The following is a 26,663-nucleotide window of genomic DNA, read 5'->3' as shown; positions in this document are numbered from 1 at the left end:
TTCTTATTATATATATATATATTTTTTTTTTCTCTTCCTTTTCTCCTTATTTCTTCCCTTCTCTAGTCTGGTTATCCTGGTTGTTGGTTTGTTTAAGCAGACATATTTAATCTATTCTCTTTATACCTGTTCTGTATCTCCTTTATTTTCCCATCTCTCTCTCTCTGGATTAAGCCATAGATTTTCTTTGCCTGGTCAATTTTCTTTTCTTTTCTTTTTCCCATCCGTGTCATAACTCTCTTTGTCTGGGCTTGAAAAATGCATAGAAGACAGCAGAGAATCTATTGCTTCAGAGATCAAGGAACTAAAATAGTAAATGAGTAAATACTAAAATAGTAATGATGAATTAAAAAAAGCTGTAAATGAGGGGCGCCTGGGTGGCTCAGTCAGTAAAGCATCTGACTTCGGCTCAGGTCATGATCTCACGGCCTGTGAGTTTGAGCCCCACATCGGTCTCTGGGCGGACAGCTCAGAGCCTGGAATCTGCTTCTGATTCTGTGTCCCTCTCTTGTACTGTCCCTCTCCCGCTTGTGCTCTGTCTCTTCTCTCTCTCTCTCTCTCTCTCTCTCTCTCTCAAGAATAAATAAACCATTAAAAAAATTCAAAAAAACAGGACGAGAAGGTTATTTTAAAAAAAAGCTGTAAATGAGGTGCAAAATAAACTAGAGGCAGTGACAGCGAGGATTGAAGAGGGAGAGGGGAGAATAGGTGAAACAGAAGATAAAATTATGGGAAAAGATGAAGGTGAGACAAAGAGAGATAAAAAAAAATCTGGACCACGAGGGGAGAATTAGAGAACTAAGTGATTCAATGAAATGGAATAATATCTGTACCATAGGAGTTCCAGAAGAAGAAGAGAGAAAAAGGGGCAGAAGGTGTACTTGAACAAATCATAGCTGAGAACTTCCCCACTCTGGGTAAGGAAACAGACATTGAAATCTAGGAGGCACAGATAACTCCCTTTAGACATAACTTGAATCGATCTTCTGCATGACATATCATAAAAACGGCAAAATCAAAGATAAAGAGAGAATTCTGAAAGCAGCTAGGGACAAACATGCCCTAACATACAAGGGCAGACACATAACAGTAGTAGCAGACCTATCTACTGAAACTTGGCAGGCCAGAAAGGAGTGGCAGGAAATATTCAATGTGCTCAATATGAAAAATATGCAACCAAGAATCCTTTATCCAGCAAGTCTGTCATTCAGAATAGAAGGAGAGATAAAGGTTTTCCTAGACAAACAAAAACTGAAGGAATTCATCACCACTAAACCAGCCCTATAAGAAGAGATCCTAAGGGGGACTCTTAGAATAGAGTAGAATGTTGCAAAGACCACAAAGGACCAGAGACATCACTACAAGCATGAAATCTACAGATAACACAATTACTCTAAATCCATATCTTTCAATAATAACACTGAATGTAAATGGACTAAATGCTCCAACTAAAAGACGTAGAATATCAGAATGGATTAAAAAAAAAAAAAAAGACCCATCTATTTGCTGTCTACAAGAGACCCATTTTAGACCTGAGGACACCTTCAGATTGAAAGTGAGGGGATGGAGAACCATCTATCATGTTACTGGAAGTTAAAAGAAAGCTGGAGTAGCCATACTTACATTAGGCAACCTAGATTTTAAACTAAAGGCTGTAACAAGAGATGAAGAAGGGCATTATATCATAATTATGGGGTATATCCATCAAGAAGGGCTAAAAATTATAAATGCTTAGGCACCAAATTCGGAGGCACCCAAATATTTAAAACAATTAATCACAAACATAAGAAATCTTATTGGTAAGAATGTGGTAATTGCAGGGGACTTTAATACTCCACTTACAACAATGGACAGATCATCCAGACAGAAAATCAATAAAGAACCAATGGCCCCGAATGATACACTGGACCACATGGACTTGACACAGATATATTCAGCTTTTCATCCTAAAGCAGCAGTATACACACTCTTCTCAAGTGCACGTGGAACATTCTCCAAGATAGATCACATACTGGGTCACAAAACAGTCCTCAACAAATATAAAACAATTGAGATCATACCATGCACATTTTCAGATCACAGTGCTATGAAACTCGAAATCAACCACAGGAAAAGTTTGGAAAACCTCTAAATGCATGGAGGTTAAAGAACATCCTACTAAAGAATGAATGGGTCAACCAGGAAATTAAAGAAGAAATTTAAAAATATATGGAAACAAATGAAAATGAAATCACAACAGTCCAACCCTTTGGGATGCAGCAAAGGCATCATAAGAGGAAAATACATTGCAATCCAGCCCTATCTCAAGAAACAAGAAAAATCCCAAATACAAAATCTAACAGCTCACCTGAAGGAACTAGAAGCAGAACAACAAAGAAACCCCAAGGCCAGCAGAAGAAGAGAAATAATAAAGATCAGAGCAGAAATAAACAATATAGAATCAAAAAAAAAAAAAAAGTAGAACAGATCAATGAAACTAAGAGCTGGTTTTTTGAGAAAAAAAAACAAAACAACAACAACACAAAACTGATAAACCACCTGTCAGACTTCTCAAAAAGAAAAGAGACAGGAACTAAATAGATAAAATCACAAATGAAAATGGATTTATCACAACAATCCCTCAGAAATTGTGGGGAATAAGCTTAGGAATTCCCTGAGCCTGCACTGATGAGTTAACAAGGCAAAAAGAATTACAAAGCCATAGGATGCTCATACCCAACTTTGGGTGAACAAGATTAAGTAAATAAGTATAGAGAGGGTGGGGCAAAAACCCCAGGATAGAGACGGCAGGGCTGAGGCCCCAGGATAGAAAGGGTGGGGCAAAGGCCCCCATTACAGTATATGAGGTAAACAAGATTAGGTATTCAGGGCAAAAGTGTCCCCCAATTTAGTACTATAGCAGAAAGCTGCTTTCACAGGAAGGAAGGACCAAATTAGGCAAACAGGTAAATAGGGCTATAGACCCCTGAACTACAGGTGAAGCTGCCCAGAGCAGAGCTGATTAGCACAAGAAAAGGTGCCTTTTTAACGCTGAAGTTACTTGCTCTCTCTGTCTTATTCCCTAGGCTAGCTAAGATAAACAGAGGTGGTGCCTCATGTCTGCTGTAAACAACCTTCAGCCCAGCTGCCTGGCACCAGGATTTTGTTTTGTATTAACCCAAACCCCTAACCTCAAATATCTTCAAGATGCCCTTTCCCTAACATCCATGAGTTAATGTTCACAGTTTCATTGTCTCTTTGTGCACGTCCATCACTATGTTTATAAGCCTTATGATCCTAATAAAAACAGAGCAAGGACCCTTAATCGGGGCTCTTGTCTTTTCCCAGACATTAGTCATCTCTCGCATTTAATCCTGTGTCCTGCATTCTTGCTAGACAAGAAAGAACTTTAGACTTAGAGTCCAAGACAAGAAATACAAGCAATTATCAGAGAATACTATGAAAAAAATTTTTTTTTAATGTTTACTTATTTTTGACAGACAGAGACAGAACATGAGTGGGGGACGGGCAGAGAGAGAGGGAGACACAGAATCCGAAGCAGGCTCCAGGCACTGAGCTGTCAGCAGCACAAAGCCCAACGCGGGGCTCAAACTCACAGACCACGAGATCATGACCTGAGCCAAAGTCAGATGCTCAACCGACTGAGCCACCCAGGTGCCCCCTATGAAAAATTACATGCCAACAAACTGGACAACCTGGAAGAAATGGACAAATTCCTAGACACCCACACACTACCAAAATCAAACAGAAAGAAATAGAAAATTTGAACAGACCCATAACTAGTGAAGAAATTGAATTAGTTATCAAAACTCTCCCAACAAATAAGAGTCCTGGGCCAGATGGCTTCCCAGGGGAATTCTACCAGACTTAATACCTATCCTTCTCAAGCCATTCCAAAAACTAGAAATGGAAGGAAAGCTTCAGGATTCATTCTATGAAGCCCACATTACCTTGGTTCCCAAACCAGACAGAGACCCCACATACAGGCCAATATCCCAAATGAACATGGATGCAGAAATTCTCAACAAGATACTAGCAAATCGAATTCAAAAGCATATTAAAAGAATTATTCACCATGATCAAGTGGGATTCATTCCTGGGCTGCAGGGCTGGTTCAATATTTGCACATCAATCAACATGATACATCACATTAATAAAAGAAAGTATAAGAACCATATGATCCTGTCAATAGATGCAGAAAAAGCATTTGACAAAATACAGCAACTTTTCTTAATAAAAACCCTCAAAAAATCAGGATAGAAGGAACATACATAAACATTATAAAAGCCATATTTGAAAAGCCCACAGCTAATATCATCCTCAATGGGGAAAAACTGAGAGCTTTCCCCTTGAGATCAGGAACACAACAGGGATGTGCACTCTCACCACTGTTGTTTAACATAGTGTTAGAAGTCCTAGCATCAGCAATCAGACAACAAAACCAAATAAAAGGCATCAAAATAGGCAAAGAAGAAGTCAAACTTTCACTTTTCGCAGACGACATGATACTCTACATGGAAAACCCGAAAGACTCCACCAAAAGGCTGCTAGAACTGATACATGAATTCAGCAAAGTCACAGGGTAAAAAATCAATGTACAGAAATCGGTTGCATTTCTATACACCAATAATGAAGCAACAGAAAGAGAAATCAAGAAATTAATCACATTTATAATTGCACAAAGAACATTTGCATTTATACAATTGCATAAAATACCTAGGAATAAACCTAACCAAAGGGGCACTTGGGTGGCTCAGTCAGTTGGGCGTCTGACTTCAGCTCAGGTCATGATCTCACAGTTTGTGGGTTTGAGCCCTGCATTGGGCTCTGTGCTGACAGCTTGGAGCCTGGAGCCTGCTTTGGATTCTGTCTCCCTCTCTCTGTGCCCGTCTCTCACTCATGTTCTCTGTCTCTCAAAAATAAATAAAAATGTTTTAAAAATTAAAAAAACACTAACCAAAGATAGAAAAGATCTGTATGTTGAAAACTATAGAAAACGTATGAGGAAAATTGAAGAAGACACAAAGAAATGGAAAAACATCCCATGCTCATGGATTGGAAGAATAAATATTGTTAAAATGTCAATACTCCCCGAAGCAATCTACACATACAATGCAATCCCAATCAAAATTGCACCGGCATTCTTCTCAAAGCTAGGACAAACAATACTAAAATTTGTATGCAACCACAAAGGACCCCAAATAGCCAAAATAATATTGAAGAAGAAAACCAAAGTGGAAGGCAGACTTCAGCCTCTACTACAAAGCTGTAATCATCAAGACAGTATAATATTGGCACAAAAACAGACACATAGACCAATGGAATAGAATAGAGAACCCAGAATTGGACCCACAAATGTATGGCCAACTAATCTTTGACAAAGCAGGAAAGGGTATCCAATGGTAAAAAGACAGTGTCTTTAGCAAATGGCGCTAGGAAAACTGGACAGCAACATGCAGAAGAATGAAACTAGACCACTTTCTTCCATACACAAAAATAAACTCAAAATTGATGAAAGACCTAAATGTGAGACAGAAAACCATCAAAACCCTAGAGGAAAAGCAGGCAACAACCTCTTTGACCTCAGCCTCAGCAATTTATTGCTTGACACATCTCCAAAGGCAAGGGAATTAAAAGCAAAAATGAACTATTGGCACCTCATCAAGATAAAAAGCTTCCACACTGCATAGGAAACACAACAAAACTAAAAGGCAACTGACAGAATGGAACAAGATATTTGCAAATGACATATCGGATAAAGGGTTAGTATCCAAAATCTATAAAGAACTTACCAAACTCAACACCCAAAAACCAAATAATCCAGTGAAGAAATGGGCAGAAGACATGAATAGACACTTTTCCAAAGAAGATATCCAGATGGCCAACTGACACATGAAAAGATGCTCAACATCACTCCTCATCAGGGAAATAGAAATCAAAACCACACTGAGATACCACCTCACACCGGTCAGAGTGGCTAAAATTAACAACTCAGGAAACAACAGATGCTGGCGAGGATGTGGAGAAACAGGAACCCTCTTGCACTGTGGTGGGAATGCAAACTGATGCAGCCACTCTGGAAAACAGTGTGGAGGTTCCTCAGAAAAGTAAAAATAGAACTACCCTAATACCCAGCAATAGCAATACTAGGAATTTATCCAAAGGATACAGGAGTGCTGATTCATAGGGACACGTGTACCCCAATGTTTAGAGCAGCACTTTCAACAATAGCCAAATTATGGAAAGATCCTAAATGTCCATCAATTGATGAATGGATAAAGATGTGGTGTATATATATAATGGAATACTACTTGGCAATGAGAAAAAATGAAATCATGTCATTTGCAACAACATGGATGAAATTGGAAGGTTTTTGCTGAGTGAAATAAGTCAGTTAGAAAAAGACATATATCATATGTTTTCACTCATACGTGGACCTTGAGAAACTTAACAGAAGACCATGGGGGAAGGGAAGGGGAAATAAAATAGTTACAGAGAGAGAGGGAGGCAAACCACAAGAGACTCTTAAATACAGAGAACAAACTGAGAGTTGATGGTGGGGCAGGGGAGAGGGGGAAATGGGTGATGGGCATTGAGGAGGGCACTTGTTGGGATGAACACTGGGTGTTGCATGTAAGCGATGAACCACGGGAATCTAACCCCAAAACCAAGAGCACACTTTAGACACTGTATGTTAGCCAATTTGACAATAAATTATATTTTTGAAATTGCCTGGCTGTATTCTTCAAAGAATGTTAATGTCATGAATTATCAGACAAAAGGAACTGTGCCAGGTGAAAGGATATTAGAGAGGCAAGATAACAAAATATTCTACATTGGACTTGTCAATAAGTTCAGAAATAGCCAAATCAAACCAGTGAATCATTGAAGAAGTAATTAGTAAAAGTTTCTTCCGCACACACCAAAAGTTCACAAATGGGAAGCACTCAAACAAAAACATAGAATAAGGCTTAGGGGTTTATTATTATAAAGCAGTTTAACAGTAGTGTACCCCACCCCCACCCCAATCTAGTTTTGCTTTCCACAGTTTCAGTTCCCCATGGTCATCTGTGATCCAGAAGCAGAGGATCTTCCTTCTGACAAATCGTCAGTAGCCTAACACCATGTCATGGTGACCACGTCATTCACCTCACTACATCTCATCACATAGACATCACAGGAAGAATGGTGAGTCCAGTACAATGAGATAGTTTGAGAGATCATATGCACATAACTTTTTAATAGTACATTATTATAATTATTCTATTATTGTTGGTAATCTGTTACTATGCCTAACTCATAAATTAAGCTTTATCATAGTGAAGGAGGATCTCTGCTGCCCCCATTTTGACCTCACAGTTTCTAGTTGGGTTCTTCTTTCCAGTTTGTTTCTTGGCTCAGGGAGAAGACCCTGGGGGTGGGTGCCCAGGTAGCTCAGTTGGTTAAGAGTCTGACTTCGGCTCAGGTCGTGATCTCATGGTTCATTAGTTAGAGCCCCACATCTGGCTCTCTGCTGTCAGCGCAGAACCTGCTTTGGATCCTGTGTCTCCCTCTCTCACTGCCCCTCCCTGGCTTGCACTATCTCCCTCTCTCTCTCTTTCTCTCTCTCTCTCTCTCTCTCTCTCAAAAATAAATAAACATTAAAAGAAAAAAAAAAGAAGACCCTGGGGCCAAAACATCCCCTGATGGGAATCCAAACTACCCTCTTAAGCAATAAGGCTGCCCTGAGCCAGCAAGACCTGAAAAATAAGTTTGGATTGACTCTAAGACAATGATTGACTTGACTTTCACTGCCTACCCACATGGACCCACTCACCTTTGCCCCAGATTTTCCTTATATAAACCTGGAAGTATTTTAGCACTTTGGAGATAGTCTTTGAGACACTAGTTCACGGTCTTCCTGGTGTTGCCCTCACTGAAATACATTCCTTTCTTGTTTCACCACAGTTGGTTTCTCCACTTTTGGATTTTGTCAGCAGAGAATTGCTGAACCCAGTCTGTTTCAGACCCCGGGAGTCAGGTGCTCTTGCACCCCTGAATCCCAGGTACAATAGTATGTATAAAAAACATGGTATATACAGGGTTTCAGACATCCACTATGGGGTCTTGGAACTTATCCCCAGCAGGTAAGTGGGGAAGCACTACTGTATGGTAAGGAAGACAATGACTATTCTTCACAGTGGTTAGTTATTAGTTATAATATTGGGATTTTCTTAAATGAAAGGGAGTTGGTCCTCATATCAATCTTGGAAAAAGAGTTCAAGTTTTGCCAGCGATTTTCAGAGGCAGTAAGAATAAATGACCCAAGTCAAGTTAGTCTTGAAAATAGGCTACATTCAGTTTTATGACTGAACTGGTTTTGTGCACTCAGGCAATTTTAAGGGCTGATCTCCATTTTTTATGTTATCAGACTTCACTGTAATGGAAGGATATTATTAGAACACTTGTTGAAATTAGAATATGGACTGTAGATATAATTTAAGAATATTATATCAGGGTTTAGGGCACCTGGCTGGCTCAGTCAGTAGAGCATGTGACTCAATTTCAGGGTGGTAAGTTCAAGCCTCACAGTGGGAGTACAGCTTACTCTAAAAAATAAGAATAATATAACTAAATAAAGAATATATATCAGGGTTAAATTTCTACATTGGATAACTGTGCTACAGTTATTAAGAGAACTCCTTTATTCTTAGGAAATATACACTAGAAGTGAACAGGACATGATATATCCAATTTATCCACAAAGGAGTTTAATTTTGATGAAAAATTAAGATCACCTAAAGTGCTCAAAAAAAACTTTATTTTGAAAAACAAAAAAGTTCATTGAGGAAAAGAAGAGATAAAGGTGCAAAATAACAAGATTACATGTCAAAGGGGCAATCAAGCTCACATTTCAAGGAGATATGGCAAGTATCCAAAACAATTATTTAGTATTTTCACATTTGAAAATGGCTTATAGATCACTTAATGTTGTATTTCATTAAACACATAGATAATGTCTTCCTAATCTCTGCATGTAAATGGAAATGAATAATGAAACCCGTCTCCACAAACATCACTAATCACTCCCTCTAAAATTAGGAGTCTTGGGGTTTCTTCAATGATGTGGAGAACAAAGGCAAAAGGAAACATAGATAAAAATAAATTTCCTTTTACCTGCAGCCCATTGACAAATACTTGACACAGAGTGTAACATTCCTCCAGGGACTCCCCCAGCTGTGTTAATGGTGATGCCTGGCTAGAGGGAAAAAGAACCTTAGCTTGACAATAGCCAGGCCTCCAGGATCCTGCAAGTCTTCTTTAACATATGAAAATCCTTTTGGAAATCCCCGCCCCCGCCAAAGTATACAGTCAACTGCTCTTCACAATCTCAGTGCAGCTCTTTTTGTCCAAGGGTCCTGTCATGCTATAATACAAACACCTTTTTGCACTGAAGACATCTCAAGAAATCTTTCTTGGCCATTGACTCTAGACTCCAACACTTCAAATCACCTCACTTACGTTACTGCATTTCCTAGGGATTTTGACAATAATTCTAAAACTCTCTAGAGAAATCTTGCCTTTGTCTTCTACATGGGCATGCCTGGTCCTGCTCAGAGACTCAAAACATATCCACAAAGTACCACAAAGGCCTGCTTGCTTCAGACAGCTCCCCCATAGGTCTGCCCCAAAACTTCCATTTCCTCTTGAGGCAAATGAATTTTTATCCTGTTCAGATCTTCTTGATCTGAAATATCACTATCAGAGCCAATTATTTGAGTTAGAAAAAATCTAATTGTTGTCAAATTGATTATTAAAGGCCATTATTAAAAGTCAGGATTACCTGAAAATGTGAATATGTGAGTGGAGGAGAATAAAAACAGCTTACACTTACAGAAAGTTCTATGCAGAGGCTTCAGCAACAGTGCCCTAGTCCGGGTCCTAGATGTGGTCCAGGTGAGATGGAGGCTGCAGAACTTGCCAGGCAAGGCCAAGGATATCTCCTCACTAAGTTGGGCCTCCTGTTCAAGGACATGAAGATAAACTCCTTGTGATGTGGGAAAGAAAGGTAAATGAAAAATTAAATTTCCTTATAACCTATAGCCCATTGACAAGTCCTTGACACAGGCAGAGTGACCTTCCTCTAGGAGCTCAGCTGTCTCAATGATGACACTTCGCTAAGGGGCAAAATGCAATCTTAGCTTAACATTATCCCAACCCCCCAGGATCCTGTAAGTCCACTTTAACATATAAAAATTCCTTTGGAAACTTCTTGTACCTCTTCCCCCCAAGATATAGTCTGGCAATCATACTCCAAGCTTATGGCCCACTGATATACTTCTGAAGGGTCTCATAACTAAGTTTTTACTAAACAGTAATAAATGACCTCTTCCTAACAACAGCTAGCCCCTCAAGGTCCCGGAAACCTTGTTTCCAAACTACCTTAGAGACTTATGTTATCCCTACCCACCTCCCAACCTGAAAGCATATAATCAGTCACTCTTCATAACCTCAGTGCAGGTCTTTCTGCCCACAGGTCCTGTCCCCATGCTTTAATAAAACCACTTTTTGCACCAAAGATGTCTCAAGAATTCTTTTTTTGGCAGTTGGCTCCAAAGGTCAACACTTCATACCATATCACTTGGCGTTCTAACTCTTCTCCTTGCCTATTAAGGAGTTTGAGATCAACTTTTTTTCTGTTAATGTGTCCCTTTAAAGATTAAGGCCATGCAAAAGGAGACCTGCGCTGGCCAGTAGACTAGTTCAAGGCATTTGTCACCATCCGGAACTACAATGGCCAAGTTGTTTCTGAGTGTTAGGTGTTCCAAGGAGACAGCCTCTGCCACATGCTGGGGCATGGTCTTGGCCCACTTCTCTATAGACACAGGGCAGTGAGTGATGGGGTTTTGGTACAAAATGGTAATTTTATTAAAGCATGGGGACAGGACCTGTGGTCAGAAAGAGCTGCCCTGAGGTTGTGACAGGTAACTAATTATATACCCTCAGGTTGAGAGGGAGTTAGGGATAGAGTAAGTCTCTAAGGAATTTTGGAAGCAAAGTTTCCAGGACCTTGAGAGGGGAGGTGCTGTTAGGAAAACACCATTTATTGCTATTTAGTAAAATCTCAGTCATGAGATCCTTCAGATGTATATCAGGGGGCCATAAGCTTAGGCTATGATTGCCAGCATATATGTTAGGGTAGTTGACATAAAGGAAGTTTCCAAAGGAATTTTTATATGTTAAAGTAGACTTACAGGACCCTGGGGTGGGGGGCGGTCAGGATAATGTTAAGCCAAGATTCCCTTTTGCCCCCAGCAAAGTGTCATCACGGAGGCAGCTGAGCTCGTAGAGGGAAGTCACTCTACCTGTTTCAAGGACTTGTCAGTGGACTATAGGCAGTAAGGGAATTTAATTTTTCATTTGCCTTAGTTTCCCACATCACCATGGCAAGCACTTAAACCCCTTTCCTTTGTTTTTGGGTGGCCAGGAGTATCCAAGGAATATCACACATATTCCACCTGCGAGGTGGGGAGAAGCAGGATTGCTATCAGCCTATACTTTGCCCTCAGCCTGCCTTATGCTTCCTCCTCACTATCAAACAAATAATGGTAAACCTGAGGTTGTATTGCTTGGGTAAATGCTGTCACTGCTCAAAAATTACACACACACACACACACACACACACACACACACACACACACAAAGGAAAATTATAGTTTTTGTGACTCTTGTTGGAAATATTGCTTGTCCTCTAATATTTGTTCTTTCAGATTAAGGAAACTTTCTCTTAAGATACCTATGACTTACAGAAATGTGATAAAATATTCCTTTGTGAACAAAATAAAGCATTTAATTTTCTCCCTACCTGAACGCTCTGAAATTCAAAAGTTCTCAATAAGGATTCTTTCTTTCATGGTCATTATAGTTATTTGCATAAATTCAATAAGAATCTGTTCTCCTTGTAACAGTTCACCCTTGGAGATACTGGTTATTTTACCAAGGGTTTGACTGGAATGTCATATTTGAGAGCGACATGCATAGACTCAGATACGACCAGACAGTTTTAAGGAATTAAGGTTGACTTTATGAAGCATGAAGCCAATAAAGCCCCTTGGAAATGTTGGTCTGATACCTTGCTTAGAGATTTCCCAGCAGCCTTACCAGGTGAGTAAAGAAGGTCACTTCCCAGCAGGTGCAGGAACCTCAGGATACCTTGGGGACCTCATGAAGAGGAATTCACCCGATCCTATAGGTATTGCAGGCATGTCTGATGGCAAGTACTTGGCTTGGCTTCTGGCCTGGCGAGGCTACTAAAAGTTCAGTCTAGAGGTTCCTTATAAAAAGTTCCAGCAAATCAAATTTTAAAAGATCTATATGACCAATCACTGTCCTTGATGAGCTTATGTAAATAATTAGGCTGAGTTTGTTAAAAGTGGACTCATTCTACAAATGAATTAGTCTTGATTTGGCTCTCTCTGGAAATCAGGGTTACTAGAGAGAAAAATTATATTTCAATAACGCACCTTTGTGGATGTTAAATTCTAGTTCTGATTGCCTTTAAATGTTTGTTGTTTGCCTACACTAGACAACTTGAGGCAAACTTCAGAGAAATTGTCACAAAACTCATGTATAGACAATTTTTGCGCCTGTTGCTCTATGGGCCATTCAGATGGATCACCACAGACATTTGAATTACAAACCAGAAAACCCCATCTGATTCTTGCTGCCTGTTCTCAGTCTATCTGAGGATGCTTCAAGCTTAACATCTAAAAATCTCACTGGTAGAACTGGCAGACACTGGGTTTATAATTTTGCTTTAACCATTAACCTGTATTTTTGTTTCTATAATTATCACTTACTAATCACCTGACTAAGCAAAACAGAATCTGTATGATGATTAACACTGCCTATTACACAATGAAGGCCTTAAACGATTCTCAAAATAACATTATATTATTAAACACTAAAATAACTCAAATGCATTAAACAATTCTTCAAAATAAAATGCCTTAGATATTTTACCTGTTGCACAGGTGGAATTTGTGGTCTCATAAAAACAAAGTGCTGTGTATACATTCAGATTACCACAGAAATATTTCTGAGTTTCTAACTGAAAAATACTCAAATTGGCACTTTAAATGATCCTTCTCTTTCCTTTAATAAGTGGTTGAACTCCTGGACTGAACTAAAGGAAGATTTTTGTCAACTATCAAAGGACTCTTATTTGGGCCTCTTTTTGTTACTTTAATCATGTTTTGCTGTTTTCTCCCATGTCTCTCCACCTGGTGCCGAGACTCCTTCAATGCTATGACTTCAAGCCAACAGATGATCCTTTCTCCTCAAGAAAACTCCCATATGATATCCACTCTAGATATTGTTGCAGTTAGCCTTTTCTAACTCCTATTAAATTCTCAACAGACTAGACTTGACCCTTAGGTAAGCCCATCTCTACGCCCTTATTGCAGCATGAAGATGCTACAGAAGATGAGACCTTCTGCCTTTAACAACCTTAAAGATTTAAGGGTCAAAGTTGTTCAAGGGGGGAAATGAGGTAAATAAAGGCAAGAAAAATGTAGTTTAAATTAAATTCCCCTCTAGCCTGCAACCCACTGATAGATGTCAGAGACCTGCAGCATGTAACACTCCCCAAGACCTTTATGGTTGCCATAATGCCTTAACGTTTACACTTCCTTAAAAACTAGGGGCACCTGGGTGGCTCAGTGCATCTGACTTCCGCTCAGATCATGGGCTCACAGTTCCTGGGTTTGAGACCCGTGTGAGTCTCTGTGCTGACAGCTCAGAGCCTGAAACCTGCTTCAGATTCTGTCTCCCTCTCTCTCTGCCCCTCCCCCACTCTCACTTTGTCTCTCTCCCTCTGTCTCTCTCTTAAAAATAAACATTAAAAAAAAAAACTAAACTAAAAGCAACCTTATCTTGAGAATAGCTAAATCTTCAGGGTCCTGTGAGACCCTACTTTCAGCATCCAGAAATTCCTTGGAGACCTAAGTTAGCTATACCCCCCTCCCTTCACAAACTTGAAAGTATATCATCAGTCGCATCTCACAGTCCCAGCGCAGCTCTTTCTGCCCATAGGTCCTGTTAACGTGCTTTAATAAAATCACTTTTTTTGCACCAAAGATGTCTCAATTATTCTTTCTTAGCCGTTTTCTTGCGAACCCCACTTCAAATTTCATCACTGGTATGGCTAGCCTGGTAGTGCTTCCCCTGGAAGCACTAGACTCATCTGGGCCCAAGAAGCTGCTGAGGATAACTGATAGAGACAACAGCCACACCTACACCAAAGATTGCACTGCCACCACGGGCAACTTTGCCAAGGTCACCTTTTATGCCATCTCTAAGATCTATGGCTATCTCAATAAGACAGCCTCTAGAAAGTGGCCCCGTTCACCAAGTTTCCCTAACAGGAGTTCATGAACCTTCTAGTAAAACACAGAAGAGTCTCCATGCAGAGGATCCAGTCTCCAGCTGTTGCCACCACAGTGTTTTCATACGAGGTAATTAAAAGTGAATTAATAAGCCTATAAAAAAAATCACTTGTGAGATGTGTAACTATAGGATCCTGGACCTCATCATCAAATGTTATGATTCAAAATGTAGTGCTGCTGCTGCCTGATTCTCAGACCACACTGAGGCACTCTAAAGCAGTGTTGTATTATTATTTTTCAGACGTTCAGCAAGATCATGCAGAAAAAGGTCTCTTATTGCCCCATACAGACAGGTAATTTGATCAGCCAATTACCATCTTGAAAAACCAAGAGTCTGGTCCCATGAAGCTTATAAATACCCGGCACAGACTCCTAATGGCGGAGGTCCTAAGACCACCAGCCAGCCAAGTCTAGAATTTTGGCAAGCCTGCGAGGGGCCCGGTGCTTCCCTCAAGTCAACAAGTATTATTCACCTAATATTAATACCTAATCGGTATTAACTCCCTTTTTAGTTTTTAACTTCCTGATATTCTGCATTCAGTGAATAAGTTCTTGATTTCTAACACAAAATCTTGTTTTCACTTGCCCAAGTTCAGGCCTTGATAACTGTCCTCCACTAGTTGAATGGTCTAAATGGCCTCTCTTACCTCCTTAGAATTCCACTCGGCAAACCCTATTTAGAGTTCAAAATCCTTCAGAGATTTCCCATCTCCAAAAACCAAGTTCGTAAATTTCAACAGCTCAGACTATCATCCCGTTGAAATGTTGGTTATTACACAGTATTTCATGACTTCTGGAAAATGGCATAGCAGGAATTCAAATCAAATACTACTTGGGTGGCTGCGACTCTGAAGAGGGGAGTGTTGCAACGCTGGGCTACGCTCCGCCCGCCTGCTCGAGGGCTGGCAGGTCTTCTGGCTTCCGGCTGCGCAGCCGGGCGCTTTTATCCCCATTAAGCCGCGTAGGACCGTGAAAGACTGTCGGCTCGCGGGGAACTCCGCCCTAGAGTCGCCGAGGAGTGGCGTCCTGCGCCCCTGCCTCCCTTCGCCGTCCCAGCCATGGCTGCACGCCTGCTCCGCAGCTCCCTGCGCATGTGGGGTGGCCGGTGTGCCCTGCGTTCACCGCCGTCCGCGAGGTCAGTGCCCGCCGGGCTCCAGCTGAACGGCCCGGGGGTAGGGGGTGGTCTACGGGGTAGGGGCGGCGACACCTACCCTTCCTGGGGACCCTGAACGCGGCGGCGAGCAAGGCGCGCCAGTCTGGGCCGGAGACTCCGCGGGTAGGGGCTGGGCCTGGTGGGACCCACGTCGGCGAGGGCGGGCGGGGATGTCGGCCGTGACCGCCTCACCGCGGGGTTGCTCGAGTTCGGGCTGCAACCTTTCATCTTAGAAAGGTGGCTGAAGGCCGCGTCCTGATTGTGAACGGGTCACTGGGACTCCCCGACTGGCAGATCTGGAGATCGCAGGAGCACCCTTTGCGAAGCCTATGTGGAGGAGTGCCCCGAAGAAGGCAGCCTGGGACAGCAAAGACCTGACACCAGCCCCATCACACAACGACATTGAGATTTGTTTAACAAATCCTTTAATTAATTAAATCCAGGAGAGTTAATAGAGTTTCTAAGTGGCTCTGTGCCTATTAAGGTAGTGTTTATAAGATCAAAAGTTTAGATCGTATAAAATCCATTCATCGGATAAACTGGAAGCATCCGGGATTCACTATTAAGGAGAATGACAGGAATGATAAACTAACTCATTATAACATTGGTGGAACTCTGAGATGCTATGGGAGAGGAAACGTGTGTTATTCCTGAGGATAGTTGGGAGGACTTCACCGAGGCGGTGACCTGACTTTAGGATGCACATACTTTTCTAAAGTCTTCCCCAGAACGTCCTAAGAGTGTGAGCCTCAGATTTTTGGTGTCACTACTTTTTTTATGCCCTGAAAGTTAAAGGACCACCTCAGAGATTGTTTTTATTTGGGGGGTTGTATCTATCCATATGGGTATCAAAAGATATCTACAAAACAAATTGTACAAGTACATAATTTAGTTCATTAAAAGGAACAATAGAGATTATGGTAAGTGAAGTAAGTCAGACAGATACTGTATGATTTCACTTAGAAGTTGACTCTTACAGAAAACAAGCAAAAAAAAAAAAAAGACACACAGTCTCTCTAGACACAGAGAACAGATTTGTGGTTGGGGGCAGGGCGTGGAAATGGGTGAAGGGGGTCAAAAGGTACAAACTTCCAGCTATAAAGTACCATGGGAATGTAACGTACAGCTCAGTGACTATAGTTAATACTGCATGTATATTTTAAAGTTGTTAAAAGAGTATACCTTAAAAGTTGTCATTAGAAGGAAAAAATGAGTATGTGTAGTGATGGATGTTAACTAGACTTACCGTGTTGATTATTTACAGCGAATACATATATTGAAATCATGTGCATCTGAAACTACTGTAATGGTAATATGTCAATTATATCTCAATAATAAATAAGTAAAAGTAACAATAATAAGCCCATTACATGTTAACATAAATAACATTTTTATGAAAAATAGCTTTTTCAAAACAAGAAGAGAGACATTATTTATATTTTCATAGATTCTTTAATGTCTGATTTAGTAGAAGACAGCCCAATTCTCATATCTGTTTCTGCATTATGTCTGTTGGGGTAAGTTATTATGGTTGAAGTATAGGAAGAAAATCTCACAGGGAATTTTGGGAAAAGGAGGACCTGAGGGACCATCTGAATAGGCTTGGGACTGTTTTATTATAGCAGGCTTCTTAATGTGCATATGGATGATTCAGGGATGTTGTTAAAAATATAGATTCTGGGGTGCCTGGGTGGCTCAGTCAGTTAAGCATCCAACTCCTGATTTCAGCTCAGGTCATGATCTCACGGTTTGTGAGTTCGAGCCCCACATAGGGCTCTGCACTGACAGTGTGAAACCTGCTTGGGATTCTCTCTCCCTCTCTTTACCCCTTCCCTGCTCATGCTGTCTCTTTCTCTCTCAAAATAAATAAATAAAACTTAAAAAAATTAAAAGAATAGAGATTCGATTCAGTAGATCTGGGGTGAGATCTGAAATTGTATATTTGTAACCAGTTCCCAAGTATTGCTGAAGGTGTTGGTGGAAGCTGTCTCCCTTCTATAATGTAAATGAAGTTTTTTAAAAATAACAATTAGGGGCGCCTGGGTGGCTCAGTCGGTCGGACTTCAGCTCAGGTCATGATCTCACAGATCCTGAGTTCGAGCTCCGCATCAGGCTCTGTGCTGACAGCTCAGATCCTGGAGCCTGCTTCGGATTCTGTGTCTCCCTTTCTCTCTGCCCCTAACCCACTCACATTCTGTCTCCGTCTCTCTCAAAAATAAATAAACATTTAAAAAAATGTAAAACTAACAATTAGAGCTTAGCCTGTTAAATTGGTAGAAATTTCTTTTTGTACAGATTTCCTGGTCTTTATAGGGAGAAAAGGGGCCAATTTATTCAGTGAAGTTTTCTTGGTCTTCAAGAAATGGATGTACCAACATACTTGGTGCAGGTGTTTTGGTTTTCTTCTCCATATGCTCTCTTGAATACTTCTGACTGACCTGAAAGTCTTTATTCTTTCTGGCACTGCTTTCACTTTCTAATGTCTTGGTGTATTTAACTTAGAAATATTCCAATATTCCAAATATTCCAATATTTTCTTAAGGTAATATGGGATATAAAATTTTAAGATCCAGGCAGACTGGAATATAAATTCCATTCTGTTATTTGTTAACTATGTTACCAAATGATTCAGTGTTGCTGAGCACCAGTTGCCTAATCTCAGCACATTTTTTTCCTGAGGAAAAATTCTCAGTATGGAAAAGAAAAGCTGTGTGGACAAAAGCGTGCATGATAGTTTTATTTCCACTAGCAGGAAATTGCAACCAATCATTTCAATTAGAGGATAAAGTAAATTTGAGTCTATTTGATGTAACGTTATAGTGGTATGTAAGACCCCTGTACATCCTGATCTTGTTACCTCTCACTTCATCTACTGTTTGCACTCAATCCACACTTGGTGTCCCTGCTCTTTCTTTTTTTTTTTTTTTTTTAATTTTTTTTTTTCAATGTTTATTTATTTTTGGGACAGAGAGAGACAGAGCATGAACGGGGGAGGGGCAGAGAGACAGGGAGACACAGAATTGGAAACAGGCTCCAGGCTCTGAGCCATCAGCCCAGAGCCCGACGCGGGGCTCGAACTCACGGACGGCGAGATCGTGACCTGGCTGAAGTCGGACGCTTAACCGACTGCGCCACCCAGGCGCCCCTGTCCCTGCTCTTTCTAGAATGCATCAGATACCATCGTGCCTGACACCTTTTGCTCTAATTGTTTTCTTTTTTTTTTTTTTTAATTTTTTTAGTGTTTATTTTTGAGAGAGACAGACAGGTAGAGCATGAGCAGGGGGAAGGGCAGAGAGAGAAGGAGACACAGGATCTGAAGCAGGCTCCAGGCTCCAAGCTGTCAGCACAGAGCCCAATGTGGGGTTCGAACCCACGAACCGAGAGATCATGACCTGAACTGCAGTCAGATGCTTAACTGACTGAGCCACCCATGCACCCAGCTCTAATTGTTTTCTTGACTTAAATTCTACTGAGAAATCTGCTTGACTGTCACCTTGAGACGTTTGCTCAAATTCTCATTTTTCTAACTTAACCTACCCTGACTGCACTATTCCATGCTGCAGCCAATGTCCCAGCCTTGTTCCAGACACACACTCTGATCTTTACTCTGCTTTTCTTTTCCATAGAATTTATCATCTTCTCATATATGCTTTAATTTGCTTCCTTACTATAAATAGTATAGTTATTCAGACTCCCCTTCTAGAAATGTGAGTCTGGAGACAGGGATCTTTATTTTGCTCACTGTTGTATCCCAAGTTACCTGAACAGTGCTTGGTACATAAAGGGTACTCAAAGTATTTGTTGACCAAATGAATGAATACGCTATTAAAAATGATGATTTGGATGAATGGGTAGTAACTAAGAAGGCAAAAGTCAGCCTAAGTATAAAATGTGTAGTACTGAATGTTCACAACCAACGACTACTACCTAAAAGGCATCTCAAATTATATTCATAAACTCCACTAAAAGTTGCATATAAAAGATAAACCTAAAGCACAATGACAGAAAGTGCATGTTAAATGTATTACTCAGCTCATGCTGCCATAACAAAATACCATAGACTGGGTGGCCTAAATAACAAATTTATTTCTCATAGTTCTAAAGGCTGGATAACCCAAGATCAAAGTGCTGGTGAGAGTGCTATTTCTTGTTTGTAGATGGCTGCCTTCTTTCTGTATCTTCACATGGTCTTTCCTTGTTTCATGCACACTGGGAGAGCGAGACAGAGAGAGAGAGAGATCTCTCTTCCTGTTATAAGGCCACATATCCTCTTGGATTAGGATCCCACCCACATGACTTCATTTAACTAACTCAGTAAAATCACAGTGGGAGTTAGAGCTTCAACATGAATTTGGGAGGGACACAACTCAATTCATAGCATTAAATGAAAATGCATAAAGTAAAAATAATTCATTTCATGGGGAAAAAAAGGTTGAGACAAACTAATTGCCCATAAACAAGACTGTCTTTTAAACAAAAATGTGAAGAAGAAGAGGAGGAGGAAAGGAAAGAGAAAACAAACAAACAAACAAGGGTCCATTTAAGGAAGAGAGAAACCCCAAACAGCATTTCATGCAAAACAGAAAAACATCCTTTGCTAATATTTGGATATATGATAAAAAGTTTTGTTTTGTTTTGTTTTTTAAATATGAGCTTGAATTATACAAAGTGACACACAGATTTTCAGAACTTTTCAGGAGTACCCCAAGAGGGAAATAAATCTGAAGACCATTGAACTAAAAGGAACTACAAAACAGTCTTATTTTAAGTGTAATATGAGGGGGGTATGGAGAGGGAAGGGTCAGTTTCCAAAGATCTTGAATAATTCTGTACTAATCCTTACAGAGATTCATGGACATTTTTTTTTAAATTTATACCCAGGTTGCCTCTAATATGGCAGTAACATCGCCATAGTTGTATCTTACCTGCCATTTCAAATTGTGTGATTCTGAATAAAATAGTAATTTGGAAATGTTAATATCATCTTAAATATTGTACGTGACATGAAAACTTATCAATATGCTATGGTGGTACTGTATAAAATAGTAATTTGGAAATGTTAATATCTTAAATATTGTACATGACATGAACACTTATCAATATTCTATGGTGGTTTTGGAATTTTTACATCATTTAATTTGCATTTACCTCAACTCAGACATGTAGGTTAGTCATGGGTTTGGAAGTGAAGAGTGAGCTGAGTAAGGACATACTACTTGATCTTATCCAGGTGAGGTAGATCCTATCAAAAGTGGTAATGTTCAGATTTGAACAGGTCTGTCGAATTTCACACTCTTCTTACCTACCTCTATAGTGTCTCTGGGGGAAATAAATCAGCATTTTTCCATGTTGTTCGGTGGCATTAATTTGGGTATGAAGGGTCACAATTTCACTTAATTTTCTTAATGTATATGTATATTTTAAAGATGTTCTCATTCCGGAGAGGAGAAACGTCTAGAAACTCCTTCTGCTGAAAAATTAACAGATATAGGAACTCGAAGAATCTTTTCTTCAGAACGTGACATTTTCCGGGAAAGTGTAAGGAAGTTTTTTCAAGAAGAAGTGATTCCTCACCACGCAGAGTAAGTGGTACATTTTTCTTTAAAGTAATTTGCATAAAGAGAACATTGAGAACCATTTCCTAGGGTCGCCTAGGTGGCTCAGTCGGTTAAGTGTCTGACTCTTGATTTTGGCTCAGGTCATGATCTCAGGGTTCATGAGTTCGAGCCCTGAGTCAGGCTCTGCACAGACAACACGTGGCCTGTTTGGGATTCTGTCTCTCCCTACCCCTCTCCCTCTCACATGTTCCATATGCCGCTCTCTCTTCCTTCTCTCGCTCTCAAAATAAATAAATTTAAAAAAGAAAAAAACAAACCATTTCCTAGAATGTCGTATGTTGTTCTACAGAAAATATACTGTATTAATTGCTTTATTAACATTTTGCTGTTCTTAACTGTAATACTCTAAGATCTCAGGATTCTTAAATTAGTCCAAAGCTATTTAAATGAATTTTAAAATATACAATTAAAATTAAGTAAATTTGAAAATGTACAGCTCTTAGATTGAGAAATACTCTGGTTAAATGGCAATTAAGTAATTACTAGTCAATTCCAAATGTTTTTTTTTTCTGCTTCATGAGTGAATTAAAACGAAAGCTCATGAAAGCTCAACAGGCCAGTTGACAAATCTTGGTTGGCAATGGACCACCTTAAAGTATTTTTACTACTGGATGAGATGTATATTGATTAACTGCTTAATTACTGGTCACCTACTTTTTTGACCAAAACACTGTCATTTCTATGAAAGTAGGATTTTGCTATATTTCTAAAATTCATTCACTGCCAGCAATTTACTATAATTAAAATGTTTTTTAAAACATTTTTAAATATCTTCCATTAAGATTTCATTAATGCTTTTGCTATAAAAATGACCAAAATTAGCTAAACCTAATGCCATGACTAGTCTTTGGTGAAAAGCAACTATTTCTAAACAGAAAGAGAAAGAAAGAAAGAAAGAGAGAGAGAAAGAAAGAAAGAAAGAAAGAAAGAAAGAAAGAAAGAAATTTATTATGGTACACTCTAGGAGAATCTTTTTTGTTCATTACTCTACTGATTCGAAACTTTGTTCCAGAAAAATTATTGATGAAGATTTGAAGTAAAAATGATAGAAGTTGACAGATTTGAGATTAATGATAAAAATGTTTCCAAAGCTAATTTAGGCAATATGTACATCAAAACATACATGATAATCAAACTCTTTTAAAATTTCTTGAGGCATCTGTGTTTCCCTTTCATCAGTATCTTCAAAAATATACCTCATTTTTGGTAAGTATATCTAACTCGCACTTAAAAAAATAAAATAAAACAAAAATTCTCAGATTCTTTATTTCCAACTAGCTCTTTCCTCATCATGCCTGTCTCATTTTGTAAAAATGTTTATTTATTTTGAGAGAGAGAAAGAATGAGCGAGAGCGCACGTGTGAGCAGAGCAGGGGCAGAGGGAGAGAGGGAGAGAATCCCAAGTCGTCAGCACAGAGCCCAATGCAGCGTTCCATCTCACAAACTGTGAGATCATGACCTGAGCTGAAATCATGAGTCAGACACTTAACAGCTCAACGGACCTCGCCACCCAGGCGCCCTGCTATTCTTGTTTTTAAAAAAGCAGAGGTTGCGGGGCGCCTGGGTGGCGCAATTGGTTAAGCGTCCGACTTCAGCCAGGTCACGATCTCACGGTCTGTGAGTTCGAGCCCCGCGTCAGGCTCTGGGCTGATGGCTCGGAGCCTGGAGCCTGTATCCGATTCTGTGTCTCCCTCTCTCACTGCCCCTCCCCCATTCATGCTCTGTCTCTCTCTGTCCCCAAAATAAATAAATGTTGAAAAAAAAATTAAAAAAAAAAAAAAAGCAGAGGTTGCACAATCTTATTCGAACGTCTACTCTTTTCAGAAGTTCATTGGACAGCAGTTGTGCTGCAAGATGCTTATGTGCTTCTGTTGTTCCAACTTAAACTGTAATAAGATTGCCTGCTCTTGTCACCTTTTTATGTGCTCATCCCGTTAAGTTCAGCACTTTAAGGAAATATACAGAGGGCTATTGCCTTTATAGGATAAGTTGGACAAATTCCCATGACTATATGACACAACTAAGATTCCATCTTAAGGGGACCAGCTGAGACAAACTGTACCCATGAATGTCAGTACATGTAATTTGTAGGTCTTATGAAAAGTCAAGGGAGGAGAACAGTGGCAAATATGAAGAAGTAAAGAAGAGAATAAGGAGAGAAATGATGAAAGAGTCCAATGCAAATAGAAAGTTATGGCCAATGTCAACAACAATTACCTTAAAGGAACATTCCTGTACAAGATCATTCATAAATTCAAATTATGACCATTTAAATAACATGAAAAAAGCTTCTCTGATTTTAAAATGTTTGCTATTTGCAGATGGGAGAAAGCTGGAGAAGTGAGCAGGGAGCTTTGTGAAAAAGCTGGCAAACAAGGACTTCTCGGTGTCAATATTGCAAAGCATCATGGTGGTATTGGTGGAGACTTGTATTCAGCAGCTATAATGTGGGAAGAACAGTGAGTAGGCAGGCATTTGAAGTGGAATCATGTTTTGTAAGCACACTGCTCACTTTTCTGAGATGATAAAATATGCTTTCTAATCTTATAATATTGAAAACTAAAATGCGAATGAATATGTGTATCATTTGCACATTTTTTAATGTGTGAAGATAGGAAAATGCCCTATTAAGTTATTAAAATAGTTGCTGCTGAAAATCAGAGATTGCTTCATTTCTAATTGCCTTATGTGTTCATTTTCTTCTTTAAAAAAAAAAAGTGGAAAAATATCCCCATCAAATATACTTAAAGTTTAATATATAAGAAGAAATAAAGATTTCAGTTGATGAATGGGCAAAAGATTTGAACCAACAGTTCATCAAAACAAAATACAAATAGGTTCTTTTATTTTTTTATTAAAAAAAATTATTTAATGTTTATTTAGTTTTGAGAGAGAGAGACACACACACACAGAGTGTGAACAGGGGAGGGGCAGAGAGAGGAAGACACAGAATCAGAAGCAGGCTCCAGCCTCTGAGCTGTCAGCACCGAGCCCCACAAGGGGCTCCAACTCACGAACCACAAGATCATGACCTGAGCCGAAGGAGGATGCTTAACCAACTGAGCCACCTAGACACCCCCAAATAGGTTCTTCTAGATGAAAAAAGCTCACCCTTACTGCCAATCAAGTGTAAATTAAACTAACCTGGAGGTTATCATTTTGAGTATTTGCAAAAGTCAGTGAAAATTCAAAATCATAATACCCTCTGCTGACAAGGTTGCCGTGAAAACGGCATACTCACACTATTAGTGGCATTATAAATTAGAACAATAAATGCTTTGGTGAAGCATTCACCAATTTTCATTCAAAAAATGAAAATGTTTCTGCTCTTTGATCCAGGGCATCACTTTGGAGAATTTATCTTAAGGAAATAATTTAATAGAAAAAAGAGGAGCTATGTACAGAAATCATTGTCATGTTAGATCATAAACATCCAAATATGGAAGCAATATAAATGTCTGGTATTGGGAGAATGAATAAGTAAATTATAAAAAAATGTAAATTATATTACATAAACAATTTGGAATACTTTATAGCTATTTCAGATTATTGTTATGACAACATGTAAAAAAAAAAAGGACTTTTTCATGCCATATAATAATAAAAAAAAATAGTTAATGAGATGCCTGGGTGGCTCAATTGGTTAAGCATCCGACTTCGGCTCACGTCATGATCTCACAGTTTGTGAGTTTGAGCCCTGCATCAGACAGGCTCTGTCCTGACAACTCAGAGACTGGAGCCTGCCTTGGATTCTACGCCTCCCTCTCACTCTGCCCCTTCCCCACTTACACTCTGTCTCTCTTTCTCAAAAATAATAAACACTTAAAAAAAATTAGTTAAGTACAAATTCACACCACGACTGCAACTATATTAGAATATATGCTTATGGGCAAAGGTAATTTGTCAAAATGAAAACAGTTGCTATGTTAGGGTAATACAATTGTAGGTGATCCATACTTTGAAATGTTTTATCTTTTAATTCACTAGGTAAGTTCTCATGGAGCTCTGTTACAGTACTGTCAATATGCAAAAATTAAAAGATTAGTAAAAACAAAGAGAAAATCCTCAGGAGCTCTAGGTTTGTGGGAAGACAGGCTATTGTGACACAATGTGATAAGATGTAATAATTTGTTGTTCTTTAGTTGAAAATCAAAGAAACGGAAAGCAGAACAAAATAACTATTTTGTGCTCTAAATTTTCTTCTTTTTTCTCTCTCTAAGAGCATATTCAAATTGTACAGGCCCAGGTTTTAGTCTTCATCCAGATATTGTCATGCCCTATATTGTAAACTATGGCTCTGAAGAACAGATTAAGCACTTCATCCCCCAGATGACTGCTGGGAAATGTATTGGCGCCCTAGCAATGACAGAGCCTGGGGCTGGAAGGTAAATCAACATTGATTTGGTTTTGATTTTTGGAAGCAGTGCCCTAACAGCAAATATTTTCTCAGTACTCAGTTCATACAAATATTTGCATGATGTATGAGGAAGGATACAAAGATTAACACAAGCTCAATTTACAATCTCAAGTAACTTCAAATTCTAGTACGAAAATAAGGCCTTATCATATATAAAGAACAATAAAACATAATATATGCTGTTTTTCAGATATTAACATAGGGCAATGCAAATAAAGTGGTAGGGTATGACTAGAATTTGGAGCATGGTAGATTTTGGATGTGGTGTGACATTCACATGGCAATGTCCAGCAAAGATTTGGGATTCCAGATGCAAGCTGGGGTGGCAAGAATTGGAGCAATGAGAAAGAATAAGATCATTTATTCAGTCATTTGAAGGTTACTTACTAAGTGCCTGTAATGTGCCACATACACAGTGGTGAACTAGAACAGATGTGGTCTCTGTGCTTATTGAGGAGAATAATGAGAAACACATAAATAAATATATCCCTAATTATAAATTATGATAAGTACTATGAAGAGAACATGGTGCTATGCTAGAGACTAATGGTGTATGTGTGTTTGGTAGGAAAGGGAAAAATGAATTTAGATATGAGTGCTAGAGAAGGCCTATAAAAAATGGTTACATGTAAACTGAGATGTGACAGCTTTACAATATGATTGAAATCTTGAATTGTGACACCTCCAGTTTTGTTTTGTTTTGTTTTGTTTTGTTTTGTTTTTCAAGATCACTTTGCTATTCGGGGTCCTTGGTGATTCTATACAAATTTTAGGATAGTTTGTTCCAGTTCTATGAAAAATGCTATTAGTATTTTGATAGGGATTGCATTAAATCTGAAGATTTCTTTGGGTAGTATAGGTATTTTAACTGTATTTGTTATTCCAACCCATGACATGGAATGTCTCTCCGTTTCTTTGTGTTGTATTGAATTTCTTTCATCAGTGTTTTATAGTTTTCAGAGTATGGGTCTTTCACCTCTTTGGTTAAGTTTATTCCTAGATATTTCATTATTTTTGGTACAAGTATAAATGGGATTATTTTCTTAATT

At 39.2% G+C, this 26,663-nt stretch overlaps 1 protein-coding gene and 1 long non-coding RNA gene across 2 annotated transcripts in view; one reads left to right on the top strand and one right to left on the bottom strand.

Moving 5' to 3' along the window:
- LOC121031010 (uncharacterized) overlaps nt 1-15,353 on the bottom strand; it is a 63,374-nt gene extending 48,021 nt beyond the window's left edge. The window contains exons 1-2 of the long non-coding RNA XR_005790512.1: nt 15,074-15,353; nt 9,875-10,027 (exon numbers count right to left, since the gene is read on the bottom strand). This is a non-coding gene — a long non-coding RNA (uncharacterized LOC121031010). The remainder of the gene's footprint in view (nt 1-9,874; nt 10,028-15,073) is intronic.
- A 9-nt stretch (nt 15,354-15,362) lies between these two features.
- The window catches only part of ACADL (acyl-CoA dehydrogenase long chain), a 46,541-nt gene continuing 35,240 nt past the window's right edge, over nt 15,363-26,663 (top strand). Inside the window, 4 exon segments of the mRNA XM_040476125.1 lie at nt 15,363-15,561; nt 21,006-21,161; nt 23,519-23,656; nt 25,418-25,582. Coding sequence (XP_040332059.1) covers nt 15,485-15,561; nt 21,006-21,161; nt 23,519-23,656; nt 25,418-25,582 — 536 coding nt within the window. The 5' untranslated portion in view covers nt 15,363-15,484.

Source organism: Herpailurus yagouaroundi, unplaced genomic scaffold, assembly GCF_014898765.1.
Source record: "Herpailurus yagouaroundi ecotype Mexico unplaced genomic scaffold, PumYag 140, whole genome shotgun sequence".
NCBI lineage: Eukaryota > Metazoa > Chordata > Mammalia > Carnivora > Felidae > Herpailurus > Herpailurus yagouaroundi.
This window is presented reverse-complemented; position numbering and strand designations above follow the sequence as displayed.